The 24208-nt window shown below is 35.4% G+C and overlaps 1 protein-coding gene, 1 non-coding gene and 1 pseudogene across 7 annotated transcripts in view; 2 read left to right on the top strand and 1 right to left on the bottom strand.

The window, feature by feature from the left end:
- WWP1 (WW domain containing E3 ubiquitin protein ligase 1) overlaps positions 1-24208 on the top strand; it is a 117458-nt gene that overhangs the window by 27063 nt on the left and 66187 nt on the right. For 4 of the 6 annotated variants that reach the window (XM_057532202.1, XM_057532199.1, XM_057532201.1 and 1 more), the window contains 4 exons: positions 131-225; positions 9303-9393; positions 18567-18705; positions 19347-19471. In XM_057532202.1, the coding sequence (XP_057388185.1) occupies positions 9324-9393; positions 18567-18705; positions 19347-19471 (334 nt within the window). In that variant the 5' untranslated portion in view covers positions 131-225; positions 9303-9323. Of the gene's footprint in view, positions 1-130; positions 226-1490; positions 1510-9302; positions 9394-18566; positions 18706-19346; positions 19472-24208 lie in introns of those variants that run through there. The other 2 variants (XM_057532203.1, XM_057532204.1) reach the window with 2 other exon arrangements.
- On the bottom strand, positions 5152-7756 carry LOC103020107 (eukaryotic translation initiation factor 4B-like; annotated as a pseudogene).
- Positions 13651-13760, top strand: LOC114236937 (U6 spliceosomal RNA). The gene has a single exon (XR_003622781.1). It is a non-coding gene; the product is annotated as a U6 spliceosomal RNA (small nuclear RNA).

The raw sequence follows: 24208 nt of genomic DNA, 5'->3' as shown, positions 1-24208 counted from the left end.
TTCTCTGTGAACCTTTTCCTGATTCCTGTAGGTTGGATTATCCATTTCTCTGTGTGCCTCAGATGTACTAGTTGACATTTTGCATCTATTTTAGTGACTGTCACACTGAAAGCTGTTTATTTGTTTATAGGTTGTCTCCTCACTAGACTATGAGCTCCTTGAAAGAAGGAATCGTGTCTTACTCATCTTTCTATCTCCAGTATCTAGAACAGTTCCTGGTACAAAGTAAGTGATTAACAACTTTATTTAACTAAGACTATATTTAGGAGTTAAACTCCATACATGTTGACAGTTAATTATACCTATGTAGACTGAGAAATACATTGTCATAAAAAATATGGTTATAGACTTTTAACACTTCTGAGCCACAGTTTCCTCATCTATAAGATGGAAATAGTACCTCCCTACTCATATAGTGTTATTATAATGCTCAGATAAAAGAATATATAGATATGGAAGCAACCTAAGTGTCCATCAGCAGATGAGTGGATTAAGAAGATATGGCATATAAATACAGTGGAATATTACGCAGCCATAAAAAAGAATGAAATTTTGCCATTTGTAGCAACGGATGGACTTGGAGGGTAATATGCTAAGTGAAATAAGTCAGACAGAGAAAGATGTACTGTATGATATCACTTACATGTGGAATTAAAAAATACAACAAACTAGTGAATATAACAAAAAAAGACCAGACTCATAGATATAGAGAACAAACTAGTGGTTACAGTTGTTGAGAGGGAAGGGGGAGGGGCATTGTAGAGGCAGGGGATAAAGAGGTATAAACTATTATGTATAAAATAAGTTACAAGGATATATTTGTACAAACTGGGAATACAGCCAATATTTTATAATAACTATAAATGGAGTATAGTCTTTAAAAATTATGAGTCACTATACTGTACACCTGTAACATATAATATTGTATATCAACTATACTTCAATAAAAAATTATCACATTAAAAAAAGAATGTATGTAACAGTACATTACGTGTATTTTAAGTGCCATAACATCTTTGTTATTAAATGAAGTGTGAGAACTAATTGCATGTTGAAGTAGATGATTTTGTTTGCTGTGTATCTTCCCTTTTAAGGCAAAATGGCACCATTTTTGAACGATCTTTATCATTTGCAGTTTAAATTTGCAGTTATTGGTGACTGGAGGCATGCACTCTTGAGTCTGAGGATTGGTTTATATAGGACAAAGGGAGAAGTAGCTTGGAGGTGAGAATCTGGGTACAGAAAAAGTTTTAAGCTGTTAGAGCGAACAATCTTTTGCCTAGTTGGCATTTTCCCAGTCTGCACAGCATTTTAAACTTTATAATTCTTTTTATGTAACTTATTCTCAACCTCAGCAATTACCTTTCTGTCTAATTCACTAATAAAGTCCCTCAATTTTCTTTTAATCTATCTCCAAATGAATTCTTATCTTCACTTATCCTTAGGTCCGTCATTTACTGTTAAGAGGAAGAAGTGCCTTTTTCTTGAAAGACTGATTACACATCATCTGTATGAAAGCTCTGGCTTTTCCTTCTTTTTCTTCTCCGGCTGCAGACATACTCCCTTACCACCACATTTGATGAATTAGTGCTCTACACTTTCCTGTGTCTACTTCCTTGCCTTCCATGCATTCTTTTCTTTTTTTTAAAATTTATTTATTATTTATTTATTATTTATTTTTGACTGTGTTGGGTCTTTGTTTCTGTGCGAGGGCTTTCTCTAGTTGCGGCAAGCGGGGGCCACTCTTCATCGTGATGCGCGGGCCTGTCACTATCGCGGCCTCTCTTGTTGCGGAGCACAGGCTCCAGACGCACAGGCTCAGTAGTTGTGGCTCACGGGCTTAGTTGCTCCGCGGCATGGGGGATCTTCCGAGACCAGGGCTCGAACCCGTGTCCCCTGCCTTGGCAGGCAGATTCTCAACCACTGCGCCACCAGGGAAGCCCCCTTTCTTTACATTTTTTAAAATTCTGTAATTTTAACATGCCAATACCATATTATATGTAACATATGGAATTTAATAATAGAAACAAACATTTGGGAACCAACCACTCGACTTAGAACTAGGTCAGTACTAACACAGTTAAAGAGCTACCTGTGAGCACCTCTGTAATTCCTGTCTTTCCCCGACCCCTGAAGTAACTGCTATTTTGAATTTGGTTTTTTTTAATCTCTTTTTTAAAAATAGTATTACCACAAATATAGTTCTTTGTTTTGAGTTTAATGTTATGTTTAGAGTCTTTTTAAAGCTTGCACAAATGGTATTTTATTATAGAGAAATGTCTAATTTATAAATCTTTATACATTTCAAAGAAAACATTCAACCATCATAAAAGAATAATAGAAAAATCTCAGAATGCATATTCAAATTTATAACAAGAAAATAATCATGGAGACTTATTTTTGTACTGTGTGGATATTGTTGTACCATATATGAAAGAAAGCTCCTTATTCAGAGTGTAGCAGGTGTATTTCCACACACTAATTTCTTGAGTTTGGCAGAAGTGTTTCAGTTAGATTGACAGTGTACTCCTTGGAGGAGTCACAGCTTGTCATTTGGTTGCCCTTTGGACCTCAGCAGTTCTTCAGTGGGCTTCATTCAATTGTTTATTGATAGTATAAGCTTTTGAGACTCAGGATCCACAATGCCCCCAAGTTTCTGGATTTTTTTTCAATCATGGAATCGTGGCATTTTCAAAAGAAATGCATAGCAAAAGATGAGGCCATGATAACCGCCAGAAGAATTCATTTCTTTCTTCTTTGTCATTAGGAGTTGGAAGCATTTCTTGATGCTCAATGTAGAATGTTAAATCTTGGAGTTGGGACTAAGTGAGAGGCAGATGTTAATACTTAGAATTCCTGTTTGTCTTTTTTCATTTACTATTGTGTTTCTAAGATCCATTCATGTTGTTCCTTACAGCTATAGTTCATTCATTCTCACTACTGTTCCATTGTGTGTTAGCCTAATTCTTTTAACCATTGTTCTACCAGTGGACATGTGAGCATTTTTATTGTTGTTGTTATTATGAAGAATGCTTATACTTGGCACGCAAGTACAAAAATTTTTATAGTATGTATCTAGAATTGCTCATTGAAGGACATGCAAATGTTGAACTTTACATAATAATGCCAAATTGTTTTCCAACAATTTTACCAAATTTAACACCTACCAGCAGGACTTTACCAATTTAAACACCTAGTAGCAGTGTGTAAGAGCCACCATTGCTCCAGTTTTTTTTCTTTTCGCCATTATTTGGTACTGTCAAAACTCCTAGTTATTACCATTCTAGTGAGTTTGAAAATAACATCTCATGTGGTCTTAACTAGTATTTCTCTGATGAATAATGAGATTCTATATCTTTTAAAATACTTATTGGCCAAACCAGTTTCCTTGTGTATAAAATTTCTGTTCAGGTTTTTTGCCCATTTGCTTCCTGTGTTTTTGTTTTTTTTGGTTTTTTTTGAGGTTCTTAAATAGTTTAAATAATAATCTTTAATCAGTTTTAAGTTTTGTAAATATCTCACAGTTTGTGGCTTGTCTTTTCGTTTTTTTTTTTTTTTAATGATGTTTTATGGTAAACAGAAGTTCTCAGTTTCCACATAGTTAAAATATTCATTCTTTTCTTCTTTGGTTAGTATGCTTGTTTAAGAAATCTTTCCTTCTGGGAGGGCACAAAACAACAGTTTTCTGCTGTAATTTCTTAAAGTTTTAAAGTTTGCCTTTCATATAATATCACTAGTCCATCTTGAATTGATTTTGTATATGATGTGAGGTAGAGATCCAGTTTAATTCTTTCCATATCGATAATATCAGGACCATTTAATTGTCCCTCCTTTCCCACAGATCTGTATTGCTACATCTGTTACCTGAGTATGTCCTTAGATACTTGGTCTTTTGGGGGACTCTTTATGTTGTTTCATTTTATTTACCCTTCTTCAGTCTTGCCAGGCATTTATTTGTTTTAGCATTTTTTAAGAACTATGATTTTGTTGATCCTTTCTGTTACCTTTTTTCTACTTCATTAGTTTCTGTTCTTTATTATCTCCTACATTCTTTGGATTTACTCGTGATTATCTTTCTAACTTAACAGATTGGCCTGTGAACTCATTCATTTTCAGCCTTTCTTCTTTTCCTAGTATAAGTCATTAAGGCTATAGATTTGCCTCTAGGTATAACTTTTACTGTATTCCGAAAATGTTTGTATGTGGTATTTTTATCATTTAGTTTTTAGTATTTTTAGAAAAATTTCCAATGTGGTTTCTGATGACTCATGAAATATTTAGAAGTGTTACTATTTTCTATTTGTATTTTAAAAATTTACCTTTCAATATTGATTTTTAACTTAATTGCATTTTGATCAGAGCCTGGGAACAGTATGATACATATTCTTTGAAATTTAGTGACATTTTCATTATCTCCCAGTGTGTGTATTATTTTTCTATATGTCTCATGTATACTTGAGAAGAATGTTTATTTTCTAGTAATTGGGTATAAGGTTCTGTTAATTAAATCCTGCTTGTTAATAATTTTGTTTTTATTTATTTATTTATTTATTCTTTTTTTTTTTTTTTTTAATTGAGGTATAGTTGCTTTACAGTGTTGTGCTAGCTCCTGCTGCACAGCAAAGTGAACCAGCCGTATATATACACATATCCCCTCCCTTTTGGATTTCCTTCCCATTCAGGTCACCACAGAGCACTGAGTGGAGTTCCCCACACTATACAGCAGTTCCTCACTAGATAATCTGTTTCATACCCAGTGGCTTATATATGTCAATCCCAATCTCCCAATTCATCCCACCCCGCATTTCCCCCCCTGGTGTCCACACATTTATTCTCTTCTTCTGTGTCTCTGTTTCTGCTTTGCAAATAGTTTCATCTGTTTTGGTCCACTTGATCCATGGAAAATTAGTGTGTGTTGAAATCGCCCAAGGCAATGGCCAATTTGTCAGTTTCTTTCTGTGGTTCTAACAGTCTTTGGAGGCTTTTCTCCCCCCAGTAGATGGTGAATTTTATTTTGCCTTGTCTGGATAGAGATTTGATTTGCTTAGAAATGTTCCAGGGTAAATAGAGACTAGGAGAAAGCACAGTATGTAGAATTCTATTTTAATTTTCACTGTCAACTGGGAGAGCAGCATACTCACAGTATTGAACTCAGAGGCTGGATTCTTCAGGGTTCTTTGGCTCAGCTGCAGATTGGAGTTCTTGATCCTTTTTGTTATGTTTCCTTTCAGACTTCTTCCATTAGTCTTTGTTCCTTCATCTCTTGGTCCATGCTTGAGTTCCCACTTTCACCTTTTGGGACACTCACCAAATCTGTTTTATTTTCATCTTTCCAGGTTGATTCTTCCTGAGATGGTTGAGCTGGAGTGACTTTTCCTCCATCACTTGTAGGGGATTGCTGCTCTATGTTTGAGCTCTGAGATCAAGCAGAAAGATTAGCACTTCACTTCACCCAAGCATTCTCTGTTGATGGAGGGGCCAGCATTACCTTTAGTAGCTAATCAGGTTTGGGAAGCTTAGAAGTTGGAGAGTGACAGTCTTTTGCCTTACTGAGTATTTCATTTTCCAGAGACATCTCACTCTCTCTCCTTCATGTATCCCGGTCTGACCTCTGGCAGATGTGGCAAGGTCCTAATCTGAGATGACGCACTTCCTGTCCTTGACCATCACTGTTCTAAATATTCTTCACGCTGCCAGTTTGGGTGTCTCTCCTGAGGCTGTCATTCTAGTTGTGGTTCATCGAACTGATGCTGCGATTTCTCCCATTCCTTCTGTAGCTGGTCTTCTACTTGCTGTCTCACAGGTGGGTCAGCAGGCTTTGCTGCTCCAAAGATAGAAGCTGCTTGACTAAACTGGGAAGTACCAGCAGAGGAGTCATCTTCCTTAGGAGTACTCTGAGGCTTTAGATTCAGTTTGGGTCTCTGGGAGGGTCCTCTGTCATCACACCTGTAATCGTCTGGAGAGCAGTTGTCTTTGGTGCTCCACGACTGAATGTCCTCCTGTCTATCCATCTTCACAGTGGTCCTGCTTCCTCTGTAGTCGTCATCCCTATAGTACCCACTACGACATGCATCTCTGCCACTGTTTATCCTGAAGTCATAGCCTCTACCATGGTCTCTGCTGCCTTAGTCATGATAGCAGTCCTGGCCTCCGTAGTGACTACAATGTTTGCCTTCAAAGCTGTCTTCACCTCTCCTAGGTGGATAGTCAAATCCAAGCTGTCTATGGCAGGACAGTTCCTCCAGTCTGTATCGGTTTTGTGAGAAACCTGATTTCTTTTTCAGCCAAAAGAATGATCATCCGTGTCTTTTTCCTGTGCTTGATTAGCAGTGTCCCCTGGAATTCTGTTACCTAGAGATTTTTTTTTCAGGTTGAGGATACTGAGCAGGGACTCCAAGTTCTCAAACTCAGCATTATTAAAACCTTTCAGCCTCTGTGGATTACTGGGTTCGCACGGTAAATACACTGCACTGATATTTAATCCTCTAAAGAATTCCTTAATGGAGACTTTTGTCTATCACAAGTTGGGTTCCCCAGAAAAGCAGTGTAGGGTGGCAGATGGGGAAATGGCTCTGGTTCCCAAGCAGCCTGTGGAGCAGTGGGCAGGATGTAATGGTTAGTTGCAGGTGCCTTATACATGTTGTCATCATAACTGTGCCACGTGCCTGAAACATCCTCCAGATCATCTGTTTTATCAGTCCAGCTGACTGGTTTGGGGATAGAGATGCTGCTTCCACCAGTGTTACCATCCTCAGCCTGTAAGCCTGTGAGGGAGATAGTGTTCCCATTCTTCTTGGCTCAGGTCACTTTGCTGGGCTGGGGCAAAGAACCAAAACGAGGCTTTTTTTTTTTAAGCATGCAAATTTAGAGTTTTATTTCTACTTACTAGATTGGATCTTGTATCATTTTCTTAGTTCTCCCTAATAATGCTTTTTTTCTGCTATTATAACTAATCCCAGCTTTCTTTTTGTGTATATTTGCCTAATATGTCCTTTTCCATATTTTTGCTTTCATCCTATCAGCATCTTTATTTTATAGGTGTCTCTTATCTTACTTTTGAATTTGTCCATATACATTTATTGTGATTATTTCTGTATTTGAACTCTCTTTGTGCTTTCTGGTAGTCCTGGTTGTTTATGCCTTTTTTTTTTTCTTTCCTTTTCTAGCCTTTTTTTGGGAATTGATTTTCTTTAAATTGTATTCTCTTCTCTACCAGTTTGGAAATTACGCTCACTTAATTCTATTCTTTCATGATTACCCTTGAAATTCTGCTGGCATACTATTAATATATAGGCTAAAGTTAAACCAGATCATAATCCCTCTGCTGGACAATGCAAGAATTTACATCATCAACTCCTGTCCTCTCTCTTCCTGCCCTGCTCCTCCATTGTATGCTTCTCTTCCTTATTCCATATTTGAACGGTTTATACTGGTTTTATTTAAATACCATAATAAGATGTTGTTATTGTTATTTTATTCAGACAATGTTTATTTAGACTTATTTGTATGCTTACTAATTTCTTTACTCATCTTTTCCTTCTTGCATCTCAGATCATCCCTCTGTGTAATTTTACTCTTTTATGAAACATGTCCTTTAGATATTGTTGAAGTAAATGTCTGCTGCCGGTAAACTCTCTTTTGATTTATCTGGCAAAGTCTTAATGCCTTCTGTGTCCCAAAGAGGGTTTTAGTGGTTGAATAATTTTTGTCTCAGTTCTTTGCACATAGATGCTTGTTCTACCTTTTGTGCTTCCATTGCTGCTGTTGAGAATTCTGCTGTCACTTTACTCTCTTCTTTTATATGTAACCACTTTTCTCTCTGGCTGCTTTTAACATGCTCTCTTTTGGTGTTCTGCAGTTTGACTGCTCTGTGTCCAAATGTGAGTGTCTTTATGTTTATCCTGCCTCTTTTATATATATTGTATTTCTTAGAATTGTGAATAAATGTTTTTCATGGCTCCAGAAAATTAAGTCATTTTCTCTCCTGGTATGACCTCCTCTTTCTTCATTTTCTGAGATTATGAGTAGAAATATATTTCAGGTCACGTTTTATCTTTCACGTCTTTTAGCTTCTTTTTGGTATTTTCAAGCTGTTTATTTCAGCATTACTTCTAAATTATTTTTTTAGGTTTATGTTCAAGTTTACTGATTCTTAAGTTCTGTCTAATCTGAATAAACTATGGATTTTAATTAATAATATATTGATATTGGTTCATTGATTATGACAACTGTAGCATACTAATATAAGAAATTAATAGTAGGGGAAACTGGGTATAGGGTATATGAGAACTCTGCTATCTTCACAACTTTTCTGTAAATCTGAAACTATTCTAAAATGAAGAGTTTAAACAAATCCTATATGATTCTTTTTCAGATATGCAATGCCATTTTCATAGTCTCTTTGGTTGACCATGTTTTATTTTATCTTTTATTGCTAAAATTAATTTTTAAAAATTTATGTTTAATAATCATAATATGTAAAGTTCATAAAGGGTAAGAAACATATTTCTTAATATTTCTCAATCTTGCCCTGAATGTTCTACTTTATCTTAGTAGGTTAAAGGTGAATAGAAGGTTATCCTTAAAATATTTGCCATGCAGAAGAAAGCTGCTTTGTATTTTATTTAAAAAGTAAAAGTTGGGGGAGCAGTGAAGCAGAACTTCAAAAAAATTATCTATAAAAAGAAACATGCAGGATTTACTGGGGACATGACAACTTAATGTAATATATAAACCTGTTCTAGGTACTGTATTTAAAGATTATGATAAAGGACATTGTTGGGACAGGTGATGAAATTATAGTATATGGACTGTATATTAGACAATAGTAATAATGTACTAGCTAAGTTCCTGAATTCTGTTATTGTATTGTTACTTAAGAGAATATTTTTATTCTTAGGAAATACATACTAAAATATTAAAGAGTAAAGGGACAGTTTACTTAGGTGGTTCAGGTAATAAATAATGTATAATATTATATAATATGTAAAATAAATATATAAAAATTGTTTATGTATTTGTTTGATTTATAAATCAACACATGACCCTGGATTCTTAGTACCATCATTTATTTTGTTGCTCAAGTTGACCCAGATATGGTTACTTAGCCATATTCTCTTGTAATTCTTACAATAATACTAAGTCTTAATTTTAAATGGGGGGACAGCTGTGGCTATATCAACATGTGATGGGTTGAAAATATTCTATTAAGTGTGATTTCTTAGTTATCAAGTAAACAGTGTTAATCATATTGAAAATTATAATCTCTAGTCTGATATATGAATAAATTAACTTTTTTGTAGGTTTAAGCTGAATTTTGGGACATGGCCACTGCTTCACCAAGGTCTGATACTAGTAATAATGACAGTGGAAGGTTACAGTTACAGGTAACTGGTAAGTTATTTTCACAGTAATTTAAAATAGTAGTTCCTTGATGAAACTTTCTTTTTAATACCTGATTCAGCAGACTTATTTCATAAGTATATTTTCTTTTAGATTCATGCCATGGTGTATTGCAATAGGCCTCAAGGCTAGAAACCCTCTAAAAATGTTTTATTTATTCAGTAAGTATTTATTGAACCTGTGCTGGATGCAGAGAAGCTGTATCCTCTGGTGGTAGGAGAATTTGTGTATTGGAATAAACACCATTGAGCTGGTCCTTAAATGATTATTAGGATGGAGAAGGATGCTAAAAGCCTTTTTTCATCCATTTAAGCTATTCATTCAATCATTGGGCAAATATTTGTTAAGTGGAATTCTATATATGAAAACACAAGGCCCTAGTACTCCAGGAACTTACTATATAATGTTGAGACAGGTTTGTTTTGCATGGACAGTTACCATGCAAAGTGATCATTAACTGGATGCAATGAGAACTTGGAGGAAAGTGTCATAGGTCTGCTTGGGATTGGAGATGGCCTATAGATCTAGGAGAATAGGGTAAGAGAAAGACTCACAGAGGGTAACACTTTGACTCTTGTAGGAGGGATCAGAGTTCATCTCAAATTAGATTGGCAGCTAAAAGCATGAGAGAGAGAGGGAACAGCATATGTAAAAGCATGAAAGAGCCTTTTTTTAGGTGACTTCAGATAATTTATTTTAGCTAGTTGGAGTAATGATTCAAGGAGTGGTCCTTAAACCAGCAATTTTACTTGTAGAAATTTATTTTGTGGGTATTTGTATTATTTATTTATGCATATTAATAATGTCCATATATAATGTATGTATATAGTTTTTATATATATAGTTTATATATAAATATCTACAAGATAAATTAGTAGAAGTAACAGAGAGAGAGAGTGAGAGAGAGTTTTTAATAGCAAAAGACTGACAGTGGAATTCTAGATAAACAATGACATGAAATAAATGAATACGTGTACCAGTAGGAGCCAAGTTCTAAGATAATATTGTTAAGTGAAAGAGCAAGGTGTGGAATAGTGTGTTTAGTATGTGACCATATGGATGTGAAAAAGGAGGGGTGTTTGTATGTACCTCTATGCTTATAACATTAGAAATAATATTTGCCTTAGGAGGGGCAGGATTGAGCTTAGAATAAGAAGGAGATATACTGTAATTCCCATGGTACTCATTACTGTGAGGTCAGTTGTTTCTAGGAGTTTTCAGTGAACAGAGCTAGGAAATGTTTATTGTCTTAGAAAGCAAAAAACAAATCCTGAGTTCATGCTGATATTTGCAATTCAAAATAATAGCTATAGCCTCTAGGTAACCATTTTCAACTAAAAGGAGAAAAAAGTTATTTTTACTTCATTTGACTTTATATTTCTATCTCTTTTCTCTTAACCTCAGAATTTTAATTCTAAATGACATTAACACAGTTATATCTGTTTTATCCTAACGTACACAGAATAGCAATGTTAAAATTACCGAAAGTAACAGGCCCACTCATCACAGTTTTAAGATTTCTTTGTGAGCTTCTCCTCCTTAGGATGTATAGTCAGAGTACCATGTTTCAAAGTAACTTAATTTTCCATTTGGTTATGCCACCAACTGGATTAGTTAGATTCACTGCTTTCAGTTATTTATTTTTTATTTAATTTATCACCATGTAAAGCATTTATACAGTTGTGGAGTCAAAATTATTAAATTAAGGTATATTTGGAGAAGTCTGGCTACTTTATCCCATTCCTCCCCCGTCTCTCCCTTGCCCTTTTGGTAAACATTTTTATTAGTTTTCATTTATCCTTCTATTTCTTCTTTTTGAAAATATAAGCAGATATGCACAGTGTATGTATTCACATCTCTCCTCCCAACCCTGTAGTTCTTAGCACCTAGTTTCTGCACCTTGCTTTTCTTCATTTAACAGTAATATCCTGGAGTAATATCCATAGCAGGGTATTCCATACACCTTTTTATCGCTACACAGCACTCTATTGACTAGATATACCAAAATTAATTCAGCTAGCCCCCTATTGATGGACATTGGGTTCCATCTTTTGTTATTGCAGATAGTGCTATGCTACAGTAAAGAGCTTCGTGCGAATGTCATTTCTTATTTTTGCTCATGTGTCATTAGGATAGAATCCTAGAATGAGATTGCTGGGTCAGAGAGTAAGCACATGTAATAATGTCAATCACAGTTGGTCCCTGAACCGCAGGGTTTATGGGTGCTGACTCCTGTGCAGTTGAAAATCCGTGTATTACTTTACAGTCAGCCCTCAGTATCCATGGTTGCACACCCGTGGATTCAACCAACTGCTGATCGTGTAGTACTGCAGTATGTCCTTATTTTAAAAAAACCTGCGTGTAAGTGGATCTACGCAGTTCAAACCCCTGTTGGTCAAAGGCCAACTATGTTGCCAAGTTCCTCTCCATAGGATCTGTACTATTTCTGTGTTCCCACCAGCTGTCTATGAGAATGCCTGTTTTCCTATAGCCTCATCAGGATATGCTGTCAGGCATGTTGACAGTTAGGTCAGAAGTGGTATCGTAAGTGTCATTTTAAATATCATTTCTCTCATTGTAAGTGAGGTTGAGCCACGTTTAAGGGATATTTGTATTTAGTTTTCTGTGAACTGAGAACTTACATGTTTTGAAGCAATTCCCTGGTGATTCTGATGTGTTTTGCACTTAAGAACCAGTTATAAGTGTAATTTCTAATACTTCTGCTTTTGCTCTGCATAAGCTTAGAGCCATATATTTGGTTACAGTGTTGCTTGTGCAGGACCTGTGGCCTGCATATCTGAGGTGTGACTTTCTTCCTGTTCTTTACCTAATGTATGAGTACGTAATTGAAGTAGCAAAGACCTGATCTAGCTGATTTGAGCCAAAAGGCAACTTATAGAGAAGCTATCAGGTAGCTAATAGACTCACCAGAAGTCTAGAGAACCAATTGGAAAATAGATACGGACCAAAGGATGTAATGTAATTAGCCAAGATAGTGCCTCCACAGTATTTATCATTTCGCATATCCGTTATTATTCTCCTTTGAAATACAGTGATGCTCTTGGGAAACCAAACTTGGACCTCTGCTAAACAGCACCAGGTTTTAGTGCCTTGCTTTTCCTCTCTTCTCATTTCCTTGCCTTTGCCTTTCTTTCATTTTGTTGATCTAGTTTTTTAAATTACAAAACACCTTAAAATCCACAACCTTATTGATCTAACAGTACCTTGTGGAATAAATATGTACTCCAGTTTTACCAAGGAAGGAACTGAGAATCAGATTAAATGCCTTCCATTAGCAATAAGAAACCAACCAAGGTCTTAGGTTGTTGTTGCTCCTTTTATTAGGTAACAGTGACCTCTGTATTGATTTTTCTTTATTTTTAAAATTATCAGATAGTACCAGAATTAAGGTCCCCTCTGCTTTTGCAGTCTGGCAGGTCATGGTCTGTAAACTGAGACACTCTATTAGCTTGTATATTTTTATTCTTATTTCTGTTCCTAACCCATATCTGATTGGCAGCAACAGAGAAGAATAAGAATATTGGTCATGAAAGCAGGAAAACTATAACAGAAAAAAGCCAAAGCGAAAACTACCTACCATAACATGCTATAATGTGTACTATAGAGAAGCGCCTGTACATAAGGGTTAATAGTACACAGAAGTGTATCATCTTCATTAGTCTAGATTTCAGGCTTTCTACAGGAAAGTGACAGAAACAAAGTGTGCAAGATGGATAAGAAGATAAGATTTGAGATTGAAAAACTAATGGGCTGTTATATGCACATTTATAATTTTTTAACTATAGTGTATTATAGTACCTTAATAGTTTAATTTTAAAATTAAAAAATGTAATGATACATATCATATTTTTGTATGAGTGTTGTGAATTATGGGTTTATTCTTTTCAAACGCTTCAGCAGTTATGGAATAATCTATCTTTCCCATCGATTTGAAATGCTATCATTATCATGTACTAACATCTTATTTGTTCTTTTCTTTTCACCTCTGCCCTTATAGCAGTCAGGCTGTTTTAATTATTTCCATTTTACAGTACTTTTAAGAAATACATTGGGGGAGAAATCTATTATTACTTTGCATTTTAAAATATGCCTTTATTATTCTCTAATTTTCTTTACATTTCATTTGAATTTTAGAGTTTTCTTCCCTTCTCCTCTGTCCCCCCCGCCCACAAAAAAAATCCCAATATTAGTGTTTTCATTTAGATTACTTAAAAATAATGTATTAAAGTGCTCGCTTCAGCAGCACATATACTAAAAAAATTGGAACGATGTAAAGAAGATTAGCATGGCCCCTGCACAAGGATGACATGCAAATTCGTGAAGTGTTCCATATTTTTAGTTTATCAGTTGTAACAAATGTACCACTTTGGTAACGGGGAAGGCTGTGCATATGTGGGAGCAGAGGGTTTATGAAAAATCCCCCTCAATTTTGCTGCCAACCTAAACTGCTCAAAAAATAAAGGTTTAAAGTAAAATGAAAAAAATAAAAATAAAATGTATTAAATTGGTGATAATTGAAAGCTTTCAGTGTTAAAATTTCCAAATCCAGGAATAATCATGTCATTCCCTTCAAGTTTTTTATGTTCATCAGTAAAGTTTTATAGGTATCTTCATGTATGTACATTTCTTATGTTTATTACTAGATTTTAGGGGGGTGGTATTGTTATGAATGGGGTTGTTAAATTAAATTCTCACACATGCACAGAGGACTCTCTTTTTCTGATAGATTTCCCATATTTATATAACCTTACAATAGAGGATATTCTGGTATAACACCAAAGGAAACTCATGAAATAGGAAAATAAAATCTATCTTATGTATTGCACTAATTAGAATTCTTTTTTTTTTTTTTTAATTTATTTATTTATTTATTTATCTATTTTTGGCTGTGTTGGGTCTTCGTTTCTGTGCGAGGGCTTTCTCTAGTTGTGGCAAGTGGGGACCACTCTTCATCGCGGTGCGCGGGCCTCTCACTGTCGCGGCCTCTCTTGTTGCGGAGCACAGGCTCCAGACGCGCAGGCTCAGCAATTGTGGCTCACGGGCCTAGTTGCTCCGCGGCATGTGGGATCTTCCCGGACCAGGGCTCGAACCCGTGTCCCCTGCATTGGCAGGCAGATTCTCAACCACTGCGCCACCAGGGAAGCCCTAGAATTCTTATTTGAATTAATGAGGTTATCTTTTGGTTATTTAAAATCATAGTATTCTCGTTATTTATTATATATGCACATTTTTGCCACCACATTATGAATTCCTTGTGAGATTAAAAATTAGCTTTTAAAAATTACTTTCCTTACCCTGCCAACATCTGGTATTATTGAAGACTGTGCCAATTAAAAATATACAATGGATATATTTTGAATATGTCTGTAATTAACTCAGAAGAGTTAATACTATACAGTAAGTCATAATAGTTATAGAGTAATAGTCACTATTGTTGGGTGCTAGGCATTCATTGATAATAATAGTACTTTGGATCCCTTCACTCACCAATCCTAAGAATCAGGTACTGTTTATTGTTCCCCTATTTTTCAGATGAGAAAATTGAGGGTCAGGGAGGTTAATTGATTTTAAAGTCAGACATCTAGCCAAGTGGCAGAGTTAAAATATGAACCCAGATGTGTCCAACACTTTTTAAGACTATTTTTTTAAGAGCAGCTTTGGAACCACAGCAAAATTGAGAGGAAAGTACAGAGATTTCCAGATATGCCAAACCCCACATATTCACAGCCTCTCCCATTATCAACATCCCTCACCAGAGTGCTACATTCATTACAGGTGATGAACCTACATAGTCACCCTAAGTTCATAGTTTACATTAGGGTTCACACTTGGTGGCGTACATTCTTTGGGTTTGGACAAAAGTATAATGACATGTATCCATCATTATAGTATTATACAAAGTACTTCCACTGCCCTAAAAATCCTCTGTGCTCCATCTATTCATCCCTCACCCATGGTCCCCCAGCCCCTAGCAACCGCTGATCTTTATACTGTCTTCATAGTTTTGCCTTTTCCAAAATGTTGTATAATTGGAATCATGCAAGGTACAGCCTTTTCAGATTGGCTTTTTTCACTTAGTACTATGCATTTAAATTTTCTCCATGTCTCTCCATGTCTTGATGACTTATTTCTTTTTAGCAGTGAACGATATTTCATTGTTTGGATATACCAGTCGTTTATCCATTCACCTACTGAAGAACATCTTGGTTACTTAGAAGTTTTGGCAGTTATATAAATAAAACTGCTATAAATATCCACGTGGAGGTTTTTGTGTGGACATAAGTTTTCAAATCCTTTGGGTAAATACCAAGGAGTGCAATTATTGGATCATATGGTAAGCCTATGTTTAGTTTTTAAGAAACCGTCAAACTGTCTTCTGAAGAGGCTGAACCATTTTGCATCCCCACCAGCGATGAATAAGAGTTCCTGTTGCTCCACATCCTCCCCAGCATTTGGTGTGGTCAGTGTTCCAGATTTTGACCATTCTAATAGGTGTGTAATGGTATCTCATTGTGTTTTTAATCTATATTTCCCTGATGACATATGATGTTGAGCTTTTCATATGCTTATCCATATATCTTCTTTGGTGAGGTGTCTGTTAGGGTCTTTGGCCCATGGGGTTGTTTTCTTATTGTTGACTTTTAAGAGTTCTTTGTGTTTTTTGGACAGTAGTTCTTTATCAGATATGTCTTTTGCAAATATTTTCTCCCTGTCTGTGGCTTGCGTTTTCACTCTCTTGACATTGTCTTTCATAGCGCAGAAGTTTTGAATTTTAATGAAGTGCACCTTATCGGATATTTCTTTCATGGATCATGCCTTTGGTGTTGTATCTAAAACGGCATCCATTGCCATACCCAAGGTCATCTAAATTTTCTCCCGTGTCATCTTCTAGTTTTATAGTTTTGTGTTTTGCATTTAGGTCTTGATGCATTTTGAGTTAATTTTTATGAAGGGTATAAGATCTGTGTTTAGATTTTTTTTTTTGCATGTGTGAATGTCCAGTTGTTCCAGCACCATTTATTGAAAAGATATCCTGTACTTTTAACACCATCCAATACTGCCTTCCCCTTCTTCCCCTTCTTCTAGTGTGTAGATAAGTCCTGCATATACTGAGGAAATGACTTTTATTTGGAGTGAAGAACTTTGATTGGGGGATTTCTTGGGAGAGGTCTGTGCCTTCTGTCACTTCAGTGGTGTTGAATTTAGCGCAGTTTGGAACAGAGAAGGATGGAAGTGAGTTTTGCCAAGACCCTGATAGTAACACTTCAGACATAACATTGAACACTCTTTGATTGCTTTATGTTTCCAGTACTTAAGTAGAGTATTTCCTTTGAATCTTTTCCTGTTCTTCAAATGTGAATTAAGGACTACTGTATTTCAAATACTCTACTTCTGCTGCAGCATTTTTCATATCATATTTCAGTGTTTTATGTGTGTGACTACTGGTTTACATTACTGTTTGCTCGCGGTAGAATGGAAGCTTACATCAGCTTGTTTATGTTCATATTCTTAACATGGGGTACACGTATGGCATGGAGGGGGCTTTCTCCCTTCTCATCTCAGACCCACAGTGTTCATAGGTAGTTGATTATAGATGTGATCTTGATAAGTTCTTATTACTACTTGGTAGTCAGTACTTTGCCCTGAAAGTATGTATTCCCCATTTGAATTAGTAGTTGTAAACATTATTTAAAAATCAAATGCTTAGCCTAAATTAACAAGTCTTTCTCCAAGTCAGGTAAATTCAGTTTAAAATTCACTTTCTGTAAAGGGTTATGATTAACTTCTAGTGACATTTTGATTTTAAAGCTGTTCTTTGAAAAGGCAGATAACTCCTTTTTTTGAAATCAACTTTCTAGGAAAAGCGTTTTTTAAAAAATTGCCAAAGTTTATGTAATTTCAGATAGGTAAGTTATGAATTCTACCTGGCAGAGAAATTAATAGGCCAATTGAATCTGAAGACACTTCCCTTTCTCTTGATGCTTGATGCAGTTCAGTATTAAGTTCAAATGGTTGGCAAGGATGTGGAGAAATCAGAACTCTTTTTTTTCTAATTTTTATTTATTTATTTATTTATTTTTGGCTGTGCTGGATCTTTGTTTCTGTGCAAGGGTTTTCTCCAGTTGCGGCGAGCGGGGGGCACTCTTCATCATGGTGCGTGGGTCTCTCACTGCCGCGTCCTCTCTTGTTGCGGAGCACCGGCTCCAGACGCGCAGGCTCAGTAGTTGTGGCTCACGGGCCCAGTTGCTCCGTGGCATGTGGGATCTTCCCAGACCAGGGCTCGAACCCGTGTCCCCTGCATTGGCAGGCAGATTCTCAACCACTGCACCACCAGGGAAGCCCCCTAGAAATCAGAACTCTTATACACCGCTGCTGGGTATGTAGAATGGTACAACCACTGTGGAAAATAGCCTGGCAGTTATTCAACAGAGTTACCATATGACCTAGCAATTCCACTCCTAGATATATGCCAAGAAAATGAAAACATACGTCCACACAAAAACTTGTACGTGAATGTTTATAGCAGTATTATACACAGTAGCCAAAAAGTGGAAACAACCCAAATGTCTATATCAACTGCTGAGTGGATAAATAAAAAGTGGTATGCCTATACAGTGGAATATTATTTGTCAATAAAATGATTGAAAATACTGATACATACTACAACATGGATGAACTTTGAAAGTATGCTAAGTGAAAGAAGCCAGTCACAAAAGACCATTTCATTTATATGAAATGTCCAGAATAGGCAAATCTATAGAGACAGAGTAGGTTAGTAGTTGCCTAGGGCTGGTGGGGAGGAGGTGGGATGGAATAGGAAGGTGACTGCTTAATGATATGGGGTTTCTTTTGGGGGTAATGAGTATGTTTTAAAATTGCTTGTGGTGATGGTTGCACAACTCTGTGAATATATTAAAACTATTGTGCAGTTTAAATGGGTGAATTATATGCTATGTGAATTATTTCAATAAAACCGTTAAAGTCAAATGGTTCTCAGGCATTAACAGTAGCCCTTTTATATTGTTTCTTCATCCTGCCAGTGAAAAGAGTTTGAGTTGCGCAAGACGCACAATTCCATTTTTATTGATTTATACTACTTTGTGGCTAAATAAATTCACTAGTGATTATCATGTTTCTGTTAGTTTCTAGTGCCAAACTAAAAAGAAAAAAGAACTGGTTTGGAACAGCAATATATACAGAAGTAGTTGTAGATGGAGAAAGTAAGAAAACAGCAAAATCCAGTAGTTCTTCTAATCCAAAATGGGATGAACAGCTAACTGTGTAAGTATCTGGTATATAAAGAATGCAAAGTTTTCAAAAGAGAGTGTGCTTCTTGGAATGTTTTTCTTTTGGTGGTGTTTTTTTGGTTTTTTTTGGTAAGATGACTTCAGAGTAAGGAATGCTATTTTTTAGTGTGACTAGACAATTTTAAGTATGAAAAAAATTTTGGTTTATTTTATTTTATTTAGAAATGAAGCATTAATAGTCCTTGTTTTTGCTTTACAAACTAATGTTTTCCATATAGCGATATTTTTTCTTATTGTCTTATAAAAATAAATAGGGCAGAAAATCATTTGCCATTTCTGAAATATAATGTTATAAATTTGTGTATAGTAAAAGTGTTATAGCCAATGCAGTCAACTGTCTTAAATCTTTAGGTATTAGTTCGAGTAGAAATTGTGTTATTTTGAAGTCTTAATAAGACTTTAGATGTATTGCTGGTGTTTTGATTTGTTAATTACAAAAACTTTTAATCTGGGTATTAAAGTCCTAATGTACTTGAAAATATTTTATTTATAATTCAGGTAGTTTACTGTTTCATGTAATATTTTTTCCTCAAATAAACTGAATTCATGGCTTTTTCAAAATTACTGAAGTAAATCATACTCTCCTGTATATTTGTTATAATTTTACCCTTACAGAAATGTGACCCCACAGACTACATTGGAATTTCGAGTTTGGAGTCATCACACTTTAAAAGCAGATGCTTTGTTAGGAAGAGCAACAGTAGATTTGAAACAAGCTCTGTTAATACACAATAGAAAATGTAAGTTTTTTGTTCTAGTCTTTGTTTCTTTAAAAGTTTATTTTAGACACTTTGAAAATATTCTGAAGTCCAAAAGCAAAAAAAAAAAAAGTTTTGTATTTATAAAGGAGTACTTCATTTATTGCCTATGATTGCTTTTAAGTTTATAGCATTATATGAAATGGGAAATATTTACCCTGGCATTTCTCTATCCAACAAATTTATACAAAATAATCCCAGTCATCCATGAGTATACCCGGTTATCAGTGACCATCAGTGGTTTATTGTATACTTAAAGACTTGAAAAAAAATGATCATTATCTGAACCTACTCTACTTTGTTTCTTGGCTGATAACAATTTTGTTTGTACAAAATAAATTCTAACTCTTAAATTTTCTTTTTTCATTATCTAACTAGTTCATTTTAGAAAATATGGAGAATATAGAAAATCACAGAGGAATATAAAAATTATCTGTAATTTTTACTATCCAAGGATAACCATTCCTAATAATTTGGTCTCTCATTCATAGACGTAAATTTTTTTTTCTTCTTTGTATCTACTGGTTTATCCTCTTCTTTTTTTCATTTAAAAATATAATATGAGCGTTATGTTTCCATCATATTAAATTTTTCTAGTGTGAGGATTCTTAAAGTAGTTTAAGCTTCAATTATTTGTAAACTTCCTATCATGGTATGCAAAAACTTGGGGATATATACATGTATTTTTGATTCTGAGGAGAGAGTTCATTGCTTTTATCAAATTCTCAAAATACTGTGTGATCCAAAGAATATTAAAAACTGGACTCCTAGTTTATTATTTAACTAATTTATTATTTGATATTTAGGAGGTTTCTAATAGTTCACTCAAACTAATACCACTCTAAATCTTTATGTTCATCTTATTTCCTTAGAAATTTTCTTACTCCTAACAGATGTGCTAGGTTAAGGGTTAAAATGCTAATTTTAAAGATAAGTTAATTTTTTTAAAGTTTTTTCTGTTTTTAACAAAAGAAATTCATGTGTAACTGAAAAATCTGTTTTTGATGTAGTTTTTGGACATAAAGAGTTATGAGTCAAGAAAATGTAAAAGCCACACTAGTTTTTATGTACAGTGATTTTTTTTTTTTTAAATATTCTTTTAAGCATTGAAAGTTTAATTCCCTGTTATGTCATGGCTTTTGGTCATTGAATTCATCTTGGTTACAGAAATAAGTAGTAGGTCTTGTAAGCATACAGTACCTTGCTCGGTCTGATGGTGGCTAGATTTGTACTTTTTTCCGGGCTCTATGACATTATTGGTATAAATATGTCATACCTCAGTTAACCTACGTTATTTCAGAACTGAGTATTTGGTTTCAACTATTTATATGCTATTTCTGCTCTGGATTAAGCTTTTGCATGGGACCTCTTTTCTAGTACAAAAGTTATTTCTCATAATCTCACAACCCAGAGATAATGAGTGCTAACATTTTGATGAATTTTTGTCTACATGTGTATAATAATCGAGATCATACTCGATTTCATGTATTCATTTCATCATACTTGATGACCACGTTTCATGTTCTTCTTAGCTCTCAATGTTATATCATGTGCATTTCTCTGTGTAATTCAGTGGTATTCTTTGAAAGCTAATTTAATAGTTTCATAATATTTTGTCACAAACTGTAATTTTTAAACCATGCTCCTACTGTTGCCATTTACTGTTTCCAAATCTGTTATATTAGACTGTACTGAGCCTTCTTGTAAAGATTATAATTACTCTCTATATAAAGATTTTAATATTTATCTGCCAAAGTAATTTTGTAGGAAGGTTGTAATGTCTGTATACTTGGAAATGAAACTCTTATAAATTGTATAAACTTAAAGCTATCTCTCTTGATTTAATTGACCAGAATATGCTCAGAGGAAAAATAAAATTTTATAAACATTGGTGCATGTCTGAAGTCAGTGGCTTCAGAAATTGTAGTAGCAGCATCTTATACACCCTAGGCAGTCAGTAATTTTGTTTTTCCTTTTTTTGAAAATTGAAAAGTGTATTAGTTTTCCAGGGCTGCCATACCAAAATACCACAGACTGGGTCGCCTAAACCAGGGGTCCCCAACCCCTGGGCCACGGACCAGTAGCAGTCCGTGGCCTCTTAGGAACCCGGCCTCACAGCAGGAGGTGAGTGGCGGCGGACGAGCTAGCGGAGCTTCATCTGCTGTTCCCCGTGGCTCGCATTACCGCCTGAACCATTCCCCCACCCCCACCCCACCCCCCAAGTCCGTGGAAGAATTGTCCTCCATGAAACTGATCCCTGGTGCCAGAAAGGTTGGGGACCGCTGGCCTAAGCAACAGAAATGTACTTTCTCACAGTTCTGGAAGCCTGAAGTCTGAGATCAAGGTGTTGACAGGGTTGGTTTCTTCAGAAGACTCTCTTCTTTGCTTGTAGATAGCCATCTTTGCCTTATATCGTCACATGGTCTTCCCTGTGTGTGTGTGTATCCCTGTCCAAATTTCCTTTTCTTAAAAGGACACCAGTCATATTGGATTAGGGCCACCGTGATGACCTCGTTTTAATTATCTCTTTAAAGATCGCGTTTCCAAATAAAGTCACCTTCTGAGGTACTAGAGGTTAGGACTTAAACATATGAATGGGATGGCATTGGGGGGTACACAATTCAGCCTATAACAAAAGGGAAGTAAATTAATTTCAAAAATTTAAAGCTGTGATAGAATAATAGTGCTTTAAAGGCAGACTTAAATGCCTATGGGCATTAATCCCATAGGATTATGGCCATGACAAAAGCCATGACAATTTATTTATTGATTAAATAAATTAATCTAAGTGAATTGCTGAAGCAAGAAGTAATTGCAGTTTTGACTAGAGCACAGGTTTTCTTATTCTTAGTTGCTTAATTTTGAATAGAAGTAATGGGAAGTTAACATGGTTCTAGACAACCTGTAGAATTTATAAATGTACTCATAATTGATAAATCCTTGGTTGTCTTTGATTCAGCCTCTTGGTTTAGCACTTGGACATGTCCCTCTTCAAATTAGCCTCATAAAGGCTAATTCCTTCCTATACTCAGGGCCTTGACATTTTTTTCTCATAAGTTCATGTTTTTATGTATCCCTTCTCCTGATATATTTGGGGTGAGGGCAGAGGATTAATTCATTTGAATAGGTTTTTTTTTCTGAATATATTTACTTTCAGCCTTCATGGTATAGTATGAATTGTTACAGTCATCCGTAACCTTAAATAAAATTCTCAACTAATCCAACATAAAACCATCTGTATTTTCCCAGTACAAATCCAACTGCAGCTTACTAGGGAAGTTCTTTCACTTCTTCACATTTAAATCCTAGCGAGCCTTCAAGTCCTTAACCTTCATTTGTTTTGTGTAATAAGCCTAGTTGGATGGCGTCCAAACCCATGCAATCCTCTGATACATTGTCTCAGAACTTCTGTGGATTTAACCCATCATTTGCACCTCAGCCTTTAGTAAGTTATGTGTTTGGATCACTTGAACACTGTTCTAAATTATGGAAATCATTTCGTTGGCTTTGCAGAAGTATGTGGTATTTTTAGCTCTTTTTCTTTATGTCAGTAGCATTAGATACTGATATATGAGGTATATTTCTTCCTGTCAAAACCTACTGTTTCTTAAGTTGCAAAGGAAAAATCCTTCTGTTGTCAAAGAAAAAGCCAAACACTAGTGGTAAGGACATATTTTAATCAGTAATATACTTTTGCAATAAGGAAGAGGGTCCAGCTTGATCTGATCTCAGCTTCAGTTTATACAGAGGTAATTGGGCCTTTCAAAGGAAGAATGAGGGAGTAGAAAGAGGGGTGAGTGGAAGCTAAGTGGAGTTAGGGAAGTGAAAAATTACAAGAGTTGATCAGTGTGAATGCAGTTAGGCCAGCTTTCTCTATTATTTAGAATTTTATTCTCCCACAGAGACTAAGACTGACTAAGACCCATCCTTCCTGGTGATTACATTTCAGATGAATAACTTTCAGGTCCCTGAGTAGGAGACACATATACATCTTAAAGGGACAGAGGAAGGATCCACCATTATAAGCCGTTTTAATAAATGCTTTGAGAAAGGGTGGCCTGTCACAGGTGTTGCCTTGAGCAAACAGTAAATTCTTTCAAGGCAGGCTAGGGTCTCCTTGAGTTGTTAGAAGTCTTTTAACTTTGGGGAGAGTAGGGTGGATAAAATCTTTTGTGCAGCGTTTGCAGTTTTTATGGGCCAAGGTTGAGGCCTAGTGGAGAAGGTGGCTCAGAGGAGCCTGAACTGAATTTGGGCCAGGAGAAAATCTTTGTCATCACATTCATGGGTGAACAGTGTAAGAGCAGTGTAGCTAATTCCAAGGTTGAAGTGAATACAGAACTTCACTTTATATTTCAATTTTGAAACTGACAGAGCCACGTTAAACACTCCAGAGGGGAGTCAGATGGCTGCCTTTCAAACACTGGCATTACACTGTTTTTTTTTAATTTTTTAATTTTTTATGGTGTTAGTAGCTTTTGTCAACAAAAGTATTTTGAAACCATTAAAATCACTTCAAATTGAATTATGTCCAAAATGATTTACAGTGAAAATTATCTCTTTACATTAAATGGTAGGGAATCAGAGCAGAGAAATGTGTCATTTATGATAGAAAACAGAGCATAGTCAAATTTAAGTTTATTAAAGCAGTTGCCTTTAGCCTTATTTACTTAGTCAATACTAGTTATTTGTTTAGTTTACTAAGTCTTAAGTTCTCTTTTT

Source organism: Balaenoptera acutorostrata, chromosome 17 (assembly GCF_949987535.1).
Source record: "Balaenoptera acutorostrata chromosome 17, mBalAcu1.1, whole genome shotgun sequence".
Classification (NCBI taxonomy): Eukaryota; Metazoa; Chordata; class Mammalia; order Artiodactyla; family Balaenopteridae; genus Balaenoptera; species Balaenoptera acutorostrata.
The sequence above is the reverse complement of the archived record's forward strand: the minus strand, read 5'-3'. Positions and strand labels throughout refer to the sequence as shown.